Below are 11,091 nucleotides of genomic sequence, written 5' to 3'. Positions count from 1 at the left end.
ACTGCCAGAATTCCAGATATTGATCATAATAATTCCTAACCATAAGGTATTCATGACCAAAAACAAAAAACATAATGTATTCACATTTGAGTCCCTGTCATTTGTCTCATTATAAGCCAAATTATATCTTAAAAGGCAACTCTTTCCTCTGTCCTCGTCCACTTGATGCTAGTTAAATTTTGTGATATTAAGAATGTAAAAGCTTCACTCTTAGAACAAGGCATGCAAACACACAAGTATGATTCTGGAGTAAATTAAGTAACAATATTAGTTGTATTGATTATTATTGGTTCAAAGATCTTTCATTATAGAGGGTCAAATTTGGGTCTGGAAAAGCATACACAACTTCAAAGAGAAATTGACCATCAATGATGGCAGCAAAATTACAAAAATAGAAACAGCAACAATTCAGAGACACATAGGACTATATAGTGCTTCCCTTTCAATTAGGTTCAGATTGTGACTCCACAATTTGTCAAGAAAATAGAAGTGACCATCATCCATCACAAGATCTAAATATTGCACTTCTACCTAGTGTAACTAGTTACCACCACCTCTCAATGCAAGCACCAAGTGAAGCACTGATCCGCCTTCGATGTTGTACTCTTTCGCCGTTTTGTCATCTGCGAGCTGCTTACCCGCATATATCAGCCTGCACACAGTTCCAACAATTGTAAAGTTTCCAACCCAACTTGAAAAACATAAATACATAATCATAAAGAAATTAGAAAAGTATCATCCAAAACAGGATATGTACTTTAATTTAAGGGCATGAGAATTATACATCAGTAATCCACTTGAATATCAAGCATTAGCAACTCAAATAAAATATAAAAAGCAATTAAATTAACAAGATTCAAGAGGCAAGTAATTTGTCCATTCAAATGCTTTGTTAATTGCGTATGGCTTATTTTTTATGAAGATTTTGTTTACTACTCGTCAGCATGCATCTTAGTCCACTTTAATTTTATTAAACCGAATAATTGTCAAGTAAATGAACAATATCTACATGCAAGTATCTTTTTAATATATAAAAGAAGAAAAAATGCTTCACAAGAAAAAGACTTACAAAGAGCATGGGGCACAAGAGATTTTCAAAGGGTGGGGGGAGTGATAATCCTCTAAAAACATCATGTTCCTCGAACAAAATTAAAGCCTAAATGCAAGTATCTTCTTTAATCTTTACCATTATGAACTAAATGGCACACAGAAAAGGAAAAAAAGAAACCTTTGCTGCACAGGAGGAATGCCCTCTTTCTCTTCAACACGTTCCTTGATTCGATCAATCGTATCAGTTGGTTCAATGTCAATTTCAATTTCTTTTCCAGTTAGAGTCTTCACTTTGATCATGGTTCCTCCCCTGAGCCTCAAAACCAAGTGAAGTGTCGACTCCTTTTGTATGTTGTAGTCGGCAAGAGTGCGCCCATCTTCCAGCTGCTTGCCCGCAAAGATCAGCCTCTGCTGGTCAGGTGGGATACCCTCCTTATCCTACAAACGCGTATTACATGCATCTTATAAGTGACACTATCATTTTCACACAAAGCCCAAACTTCACAGGCATCACAAAACAACATTAACCAACCCTCCAAGCCAGGTCAAAATTCAAACATCACAATAAGCATCATTTTATACAAAACTACACAGAAAGATTCAACAAGAGAATCATGTCAAACACTCAATACCAGCAGAAAAACCTGCTTTGAAGAGCTTATTTTCTGCTCATAAAGGATGATCCTCTCTTATCGGAATAGCTTTATAAATGTGTTTCGCACTTCGTTTCATAAGGTTAGTTACCAAAGCAAGAAAATAACTTAGGCATAGCAGTTTTCCATAACAATCCTTCACTAAGAAGGGTTACAACACTTCAGCTTTCACAGCTTTTCAACTTATCCAACCAATGACCTAATGTGTCCAAAAGCCTAAAAGTAACTCCCTTAAGACAAAAGACTCAATACCCAAAACATCATAGGTAAACCAATGCAAGAAACGATGCTGATGATGCCGTTAAACACAATACATATTCAAAGTATGAACCTTTATAATTCAAGTAATTTCAACTTTTAACGCTACAAGAACACAAAATATCATAAGCCCTTGAAAATTTACCAACAAGAGTCATGCTTATATATCAACCAAAGAAAAAGAATCAGAGAAAAACCCTACTCGAATTTAACATTAAAAAAAACCTGGATCTTGGCCTTGACGTTGTCGATGGTGTCGCTGCTCTCGACCTCAAGGGTGATTGTCTTTCCAGTAAGTGTTTTCACGAAGATCTGCATCTTCTTTTCTTCTTCTTCTTCTTCTTTCTACTTATGTGAGCGGGTTTGTGTAGACAGAGAAGAGAAGGGAAGAAATAGGTACCGAAGTTATTATGTGTGAGTTGGTTGTAAATTGTAAGCTATGTGTTTGCGTTTGAAGCAAAATTCAATAAAAATATATATATATGGGTCATGGGTATTGGGACTAATTTTTTTAATGTTATTTTACGCACAATTGTTTTTGTATTTAATATTAGTATAAATAATTTGTAAAAAAAAAGTAGCATCATTAAAATTAGTGTCAAGGATTCCAAATTTTTTTGTCGATTCACTCTTTTATTTATTAAACATGGATAAAAATATTAAAAATTGAATTAATTAAAATAACAAATTATTTATAATTTAACTAAAATTTTTTACTTTAAATTTGGAAAACATAAAATGAATAATTTTTTATAAATTATATATAAGGACATTTAAAAGAAAAAGACATTCACCAATCTTTTTTATATCTTCATTATATATAGTATGGATAAAAATGATGATATTCATTCTCTATTTATTATTATTTACATTAAATTTGTATGATTTGATTATTTTAATTTAATTTAATTTAATTTAGAATTTGGTTAAAAAAATACTCTAAGGTATAAGTTAAGAGAGTTAAGATAGAAAATTTCTACTATTTTGATATATTATCAATGAATTATCTATATATTTAAATATTATGAACAAAAATAATATTTATTATTTTGTAAATTTCTTTATAAATGAAAATTATATTGATAACAAATTTAAAACGTATAATTTTTATTAAAATTCACTTTAATACAATACTTTTTTATTAAAAATATAAATTATAGCAAATAACACGTACACTTATTAGTAAAAACATTATATAAAAATATTCTGTAAATATTATTCCAAAAATGTTAAATGGCTAAGTTGATTTTGTAATTAAATCTAACTTAAAGATGACAATTACTTAACACGAGAAGAGAAGTTAAATCATTCAAAAAAAATTTTTTTTCCTGAAATGAGTGAAACTATGAATATTTATTAGGTCTTTAGACTCGTATACAGCAAAATATATTAGTTTTTAGTTCAAAAGATCCCTTAAATTGATTAAAAACACCATTTGAGGTTGAAGTGTAAGACACAGCTAACTAAATAATAGTTGTTATAAATAACACATTTTATATTTTGTTAAAGTGCTTTATGAGATGCTTTAGATTCTGAGGTATTGTCATTATGAGGTAATGTCATACTTGATATAAAGATATTGTAAATTTTGGATAATTAATAAATAATTAATTAATAAATTAATTATTATTAAAAAATAAAAAATTAAATTTTATAATTTAATAAAGTAAAAATAATTAAAATATAAATTTTAATATTAATTTTAAAATTTTTGGATCTAAAAAAAGATTAATGGGCTAAATAAGTTGGATCGAATTTATATTGGTTCAAGGCCCATCATATATATAGTCAATTCAGCCTTCCTTCCTCCCTCATTTTTCCATTCACGCTGATTGAGGAGAATGAGAACTCATGGAACCTTAACCCTTACCTCCACAATTCAATCGCCCATAATTTTTAATCTGGAGTTCCGATTGATGAATCGTTAGTGGTCACGCGTTCGTTTTGAAATTCTCTATAAAAGCACTAAATAATTTGGTAAGAAAGTTGAGATTTTTTGCCTAATTCTTTCTTTCAGTTTTGTGATTTTGGATATATATGTTAAGGGAATTTGTGTTTTTGGTAATGTTAGGTGTGAATTAACTTTTGGAAAATCATTGGGCTTTGCCCCAATCATTCGTGGGTAAGGTGAAAAGCCTCTAACTCTTGTAAAATTTTTTGGTATGGCAAATCCTATGTTGACTTAGTGATATTTATATGGTATTAGATTGAAATATGAGTTTTGGAGGCAAATTGGTGGTGTTGGGAGCTTGAATTTGGACCTTAGAGGCTAGGTTTTTGTTTGGTGTGCGTGTAGTACTTTGGATGTTTGTAGAACAGTACTTGTGGCATTCCAGGCTTAGGGAGGAATTGGCCAAGATATGATTTTGGTTTTTCGTAGATAATGTGTAATGTAATGTGAAAACATAGGCTAGTTGACCGTAGGATAAGTTGAATTATGTGAACTTGTTAAGGTTTAGTGATTTGGTGAAAGTCTTGAATTTAGTTATGTGAATGTGTTGATAATTAACGATTGTAGTGATTGATGAGGATTGATGAATGACTATGAGTTGTGCTATAATTTTTTGAATTGTGTTGTTGTTGGCTATTAATTGTTGGGTAAAAATTGATAAAATTGAGTATTGAAGTATTGTGGAAGGAAGAAAATGGTTGTGAAATTATTTTGAGTGTATTTAATGTTGTTTTTGAGGTGTGAAGCTTTGGTTTGAAACTGAGAATTTGAAAAATAGAGGTTTTGAACTCTTTTGGTAAAAAATACATTTTTAACGAACTTTGACAGACCGTAACTTGAACCTCAAATTTTGGATTTGAATAAAATCTGTTTTCAATTAAAGATAATTTTGAAAGCTTTAAAACAGTATAAATTTTGTGGAAATCGGAGTTTTGGAGAGGAAGTTATGGACAACGGAAATTGGGTGCCGAAAACTAAATTTTCCTAAGTTGCAAAAAACCAGGAATTCTGGTGTGTGTACGTACGCACACTAGTGAGCACACGTACGGACCAAGGAGTGTGTTTGAACTCGTGCGTATGCACTCGGGGGTGTGCGTACACACATCCCAAGGACTTTGAAAGTGTGCGTACTGATAAACCATTATTTTATGGTTTATCTTGTGCTCAATTGAGTGGTTTTTATCAACTCTTTAACCACTTATTCATATGATTTGCATATTTTACATTTTCTTTCCTGATTCTGTGCTATGATTGAAAACGTGCTTCTTTGGCCTTAATTTTGCTATGTTTAATCCTCTTTTATTACCATTCGATGCCTTGATATGTGTGTTAAGTGATTTCAAAGATTACAAGGCAGGAATGTCTCAGAGGATGGAAAGGAAGCATGCAAAAGTGGAAGGAATACAAGAAGTTGAAGAAATTGCTAAGCTGTCCAACCTGACCTCTTTGCACTCAAATGGTCATAACTTGAGCTACAAAGGTCCAAATGATGCGGTTCTAGTTGCGTTGGAAAGCTAACATTCAGGGCTTCGCAACAATATATAATTTGTCATAGCTGCCTCAAAGTTAGGTGATGCGAACGCGTGGATGACACGCCCACGTCGCATCTGCAAATTGCAATCCACGCAAACGCGTGGACGACGCCTCTGCGTCACTTTGCCGCGACCTGTACGAACCAGAAAGCGCTGGGGGCAATTTCTGAGCTGTTTCTGACCCAGTTTTTAGCTTAGAAAGCACAGATTAGAGGCTATAAAAGTGGGAGAATCCATTCATTCATGAGAGACTTCATTTAATCATTCATTCATAAGTCACACTTTTCATAATTTAGATGTAGTTTTTAGAGAGAGAGGTTCTCTCCTCTCTCTTAGGATTAGGATTAGGATTCCTCTTAAAGGATTTAGGAATATTTTCATCTTTTTTATCACAGGTTCAATGTTCCTTTTATTTATTTCCTCTTTTATTTGTTTATGAACTTTTCATGTTAGCATTTCCTTAACTAATATAATTTGAGGTATTTCAGACTCATGATTGCTTTCTTCTATTTATTATATAAATAATTTAAATTTTTCCCCTTTGACTTTGATTGATTGATTGGTGACTCTTGAGTTATCAAACTCAGCAGTTGATTGATATTTAAAGTTTGCTGGTTGATTTGGATCCCTCTAAAGCTAGTCTTTCCTTAGGAGTTGACTAGGACTTGAGGAGTCAAATTAATTGGTCCAATTGACTTTCCTTTATTTAGTAAGGGTTGACTAAGTGGGAGAAACAAACAATACTCATCACATCTGATAAGGATAACTAGGATAGGACTTCCAGTTTTCATACCTTGCCAAGAGTTTTATTAGTTATTAATTTATTAATTCCCTGCAATTTATTTCTCTTGATCAAACCTTTTTAAAAACCCAAAATATACCTTTGCATAACCAATAATAAATCATACATTCCTGCAATTTCTTGAGAAGACGATCCGAGGTTTAAATACTTCGGTTATCAATTCCAAAGGGGTTTGTTACTTGTGACAACCAAACATTTGTAAGAAAGGAATTCCTCTGAAATCACTTAACACACATATCAAGGCATCGAATGGTAATAAGAGAGGATTAAACATAGCAAAATTAAGACCAAAGAAGCATGTTTTCAATCATAGCACAGAATCAGGAAGGAAAATGTAAAATATGCAAATCATATGAATAAGTGGTTAAAGAGTTGATAAAAACCACTCAATTGAGCACAAGATAAACCATAAAATAGTGGTTTATCAACCTCCCCACACTTAAACATTAGCATGTCCTCATGCTAAGCTCAAGAGAAGCTATAAAGGAGTGAAGAGGAATGATAGAGAGTATGCAATGCAACCTATCTATGTGAATGCAACTATATACAAAATGTTTCTACCTACTTGGTTAAAAGTAAATAAGTTCTCCAAGACAAATATGAATCAAATTCCACTAATTCAAATTACACAATGAAAGATAAGTAAACTTGTAAGAAGATAGCTCATGAAAGCGGGGAACATAGAATCAAGCCTTGAACCCTCACTGGTAGTGTATATCACTCTAATCGCTCAAGTATCTAGGGTCAATCACTCTACTCTTCCCTAGTCATGTTTTCTAAACTTTGTTCTTCATCTAACCAATCAACAAATATTTAATGTATACATACAAACATCATGAGGTCTTTTTCAAGGTTGTAATGGGGCTAAGGTAAGGGTAAGGGTATATATATAAGGCTAAGTGAGCTAATAATTGAAACCTTGATTAGTCTAAGATGTCACCTAACATATACATACTCTATATAATCTAGAAATCTTGCCTAGTTGCCCAATTTTCCCACTTGTGTGTTACATACTCATACACCAATTTTATTTTTGATTTTATCCCATGTGCATTGATTCTTTAATTTTTGCATTGGGGTAATTTTTGTCCTCTTATTTAATTATTTAATAATTTTTTTCTCTTTTTTTTCCTTTTTTCTTTTCTTTTTTTTGAAATATAAGAATAATATATCAATGCACATGGTGTTTTAATTATTTTGATTTCACATGAGCAGGCTCCCAAATTTCAAATAATTTATTCACTTTAATACCTTTTTCCTGTCATCCCATGTTCCCATAAATTTTTCCATACTTAGTTGATACACAATTTCTATCTTAAGCTATCCAAGGATTCAACTTGGAATTTTTAATTTATTTTTCTGCTTAAGGCTAGTAATGTGGTTATAGAACAGAAGGGTATTAAAAGGTTCAAGGGGCTAACAAGGGTGATGTAAAAGGTAGGCTTATTTAGGATAAGTAAGCAAAAATTCAAATAATGGCCTCAATCATATGCAGGTATGTATCTACATTCTATATTGGACATATAGACTGAAACAAAGTAAAGATTACAATCATAGAGAAGGAAACACACAAGAATAAAATTCATAGTTTAAATAGTGTAACCATGTAATTAGGTTCAAAGTCTTACAGGTTGTGTGTTCTTAGCTTTTTAAACTATGTTCCAAATACAACTTCAAACAAATTTAAAAAAATATTTTTCAATTTAAATTAGTGAAATACTATAAAAATTTCTTGAAAAAGAAAATATTACTTCAACCAAGTAGTAACTAAATGCATAAAATCAAACAAACATGCAAATGCAACAATTAACAAATTAACATTGGTGTTGAAAAACCAAAAAAGAAGTAACTAACCCACGAAGGTCGGTATCGACCTCCCCACACTTAAAGATTGCACCCTCCTCGGTGCATGCTAAGATGTACAGGTGGATGGGCGGCTCCGCAGCTAGTGCTCTTTTTGTTCATTTCCTTGCCGGTGGTTTGGGAGTAGCTTTCTCTTTACCTTTCTTGGTGGCCATCCTGAAAAGGGAAAAAGAAAGTAACAAGTAAAGATAGGGGATCCAGCAAGGAAGAGAATGGGAAAGGTGGTAATCAATGCATAGTAAAGAAGAATGACGTTAACACATGGTCATGACTACATGTGAAAAGTCATCAATGGAAATATAGCAAGTGCATGTGATGACAGTTAAATGCAAGATGTTTATTGGCATGCTGTTAAAGGCATGAGTAGCATAGATCAAGCATTCAATGTCCAAGTTAGATTACCAAGTCTTTCAAACTAACAATATGCTTGTAATAACAATTATATAAAAATTAATAAAATAGAAAAAGGGTTTTGTGAAAAGCAAGCATTTAAAGTGGTAGATTAAAAGAAACTAAAAATAGTGCACAATGCCATATGGGTGTTTTCACAAACACATAGCATGCATGAAAAATAAGTTGTTGGAAGTATTAAATTGAACATGCAAGTAACCCTATAAAAATAATATATAATTGTTAACAATTCCTTAACAACCCACAAGCAAAATATAGGAAATAATGACTCAAATAAATTTCTAACACCAATGAAAATAATGCAATGAATGAAAGTATGCAAATAAATTAAATGAAATAGAATGGAAGTGAAGAGGGATGAGAAATTAAAGAGATGAAGAAGAAGAAAGTAAGAAAAGGAAGAAGAAAGAAGAAAAGATAGAAGAGATTAGGATTAGAAAAGAAAAAATAAGATAATTGGCGCTGATCTGCATAAGTTGTGTGGCGCAGGCGACGCGAGTGCGTAGGGCATGCAGTCGCATGGATAGCGCTTCGATGAAGTGACGCGAACGCGTGGGTCACGCGTTCGCGTGAAGTGATTCGTGTCTTCAGCGCGAGTGCAGCCTCGCGGCCGTGCAACTCTCTGGTGAAAAACTTATTTTGCAAAAAATTTGGGTGACGCGATCGCGTGGTTGGCCTTGTTTTAAAGAACGGCGCGGACGCATGGGGAACGCGTTCGCGTGGTAGGGCTTGTGCTAATAGCACGAGTCCAGCCCAATTCTAGCTCAACTTTCGGCCATACACCCTTTTTACGTCGATTTTGAGGCACGCGTTCGCGTGGGTGACACGAACGCGTGGGAGGCATTTTTTTTCACATGACGCGGACGCGTCATCGACACGGTCGCGTGGACCAATTTGTGCCAAAGGCACGCCTCCAGCCGCGCTTTCGCGTGACTCTCTGCTCAATTTTGTTTTCTTCTCAACGAACCTATGACGCGGACGCGTCAGCGACGCTGTCGCGTCGTGTGCGAAATTTTTTTTATGCAGTATGTAGAATGCAATGAATGTTATGCAAAATTCCAGATTCAATCAAAACTCCAAAAACAAACTAAAATTTAAACTGAAAAAGGAACGATCATACCATGGTGAGTTGTCTCCCACCTAGCACTTTTAGTTAAAGTCCTTAAGTTGGACATTTGATGAGCTCCCTGTTATGGTGGCTTATGCTTGTACTGATCCAGGAATCCCCACCAATATTTGTACGTCCAATATCCTTCGGGATCCCAAACTTTGCTTGTGCACCCGTCTTCAAGTGGATCCTGATGATTCCATCCGGGTGGCAAGCAATCTGAATCCTCAGGGGAGCTGTCAAATAACTCCCTAGAATCCTCAGGGGAGCTACCAAATAACTTCATAGACCTATTTAACTGAGCGCTACACAAACCTTTATGTTTAAACGTTGAGCACACAACCATGTTGAACCTTGCTTGACAATTCTTACCACTAACTATCTTCCTCTTACTCTTAATGCCACAAAGAGCTCTAAGTTGACCATCCGTTTTCAGTAGCCCATATTCAAGTGGAATTAGAAAGCTAAGGGATATGAATTTTACCCACTTGAATGTTGTGAAGGATGATGGCAACTTAGGGGGGGGTTTCTAATGAACTTGCAAGCTCCACTCCTTTGTGTTCTTCTTTGACAACTACCACCTCTTTGCAAGCTTCTTCAATATCAACCTCTTCCTCTTGGTAGCTTTCTTCCAATTCAATCTCTTCTTCATTGCTCACCAAGGGATGGGAGGTTGTGCCTCTTCTTCTTTAATCTCCATGTCAAGTCCAATGGGAAAGGATTCAAATTTAGATAAGAATTCATCAATGATTGAATCCATCTCTTGATCGTTCCCTTCAAAGTCTTCAACTATGATATACCTTGGAGGTTGTACACCCTCCTCAACATTAAATTCAAACTCCCTAGAAGGGGGCTCTGTGACTTGAGTTTCCCATGGAGGTTCCGCATCTCCTAAGTCTTCAACCACTTCTTCCTCTTCAATGGCAGGCGTAGCTTCTTCCAATTATTCCAATACCAAATCGTGCTGCTCAGTATCTACCGGAGTGTCTAACTTCTCCTTCATGCCGCGTTCTTCAGTAAATTCTCCACATGAAGCCATGGGGGTTCCTTGAATGTCCGAATGTCGGGAAGGTAATCGATTTATCGCTTAATCCAGTTGGTGAAGGGTTGCATGAAATTTTTCCACTGTTTTCTTGAGATGATCCCTTGATTCTTGTTGTGCTCGGCTATCATAAGTAGGATCATAGTGCTCTTGGATTGATGGATATGGAGATGGTGTATATTGAGGTGGTGGTTCTTGAGAGTAATTGGGGTGGAATTGGGGTGGTTCTATATAAGGTTCATACGGTTCATAGGGTGGTTGGTATGGTGGATATAGGTTAGGGTCATATGGAGGTGAATGGCAGAAAGGGGCTTGTGAGTATGGTGGTCTAAAGTCATGTTAAGGAGGGGGTTCATAGGCATATGGTGGTGGTTGTTGATAATCAAAAGAGCGCTCACCATAGCCATTGCCTTGATATGCA

General features: G+C 34.5%; 1 protein-coding gene across 1 annotated transcript; it reads right to left on the bottom strand.

Moving 5' to 3' along the window:
- Window positions 1–254: 254 nt before the first annotated feature.
- LOC112703366 (ubiquitin-NEDD8-like protein RUB2) lies at window positions 255–2,432 on the bottom strand. The gene is made up of 3 exons (XM_025754784.1): window positions 2,187–2,432; window positions 1,229–1,488; window positions 255–652 (listed from the first exon to the last, which is right to left on the bottom strand). The coding sequence occupies exons 1-3, from the start codon at window positions 2,277–2,279 to the stop codon at window positions 541–543; spliced, it is 465 nt and encodes a 154-aa protein (XP_025610569.1). The 5' UTR covers window positions 2,280–2,432; the 3' UTR covers window positions 255–540.
- Between the last annotated feature and the right edge of the window lie 8,659 nt (window positions 2,433–11,091).

This window comes from Arachis hypogaea, chromosome 7 (genome assembly GCF_003086295.3).
Source record: "Arachis hypogaea cultivar Tifrunner chromosome 7, arahy.Tifrunner.gnm2.J5K5, whole genome shotgun sequence".
Taxonomy (NCBI): Eukaryota; Viridiplantae; Streptophyta; class Magnoliopsida; order Fabales; family Fabaceae; genus Arachis; species Arachis hypogaea.
This window is presented reverse-complemented; position numbering and strand designations above follow the sequence as displayed.

Bases quoted from the DNA above. Each gene is read 5' to 3' on its own strand.
- LOC112703366 (XM_025754784.1), bottom strand. From the start codon at position 2,279: ATGCAGATCTTCGTGAAAACACTTACTGGAAAGACAATCACCCTTGAG. The intron at 1,489-2,186 runs GTTTTTTTTAAT...ACGCGTTTGTAG, and splicing joins ACGTCAAGGCCAAGATCCAG to GATAAGGAGGGTATCCCACC. The intron at 653-1,228 runs GTTTCTTTTTTT...AACTGTGTGCAG, and splicing joins ATTCCTCCTGTGCAGCAAAG to GCTGATATATGCGGGTAAGC.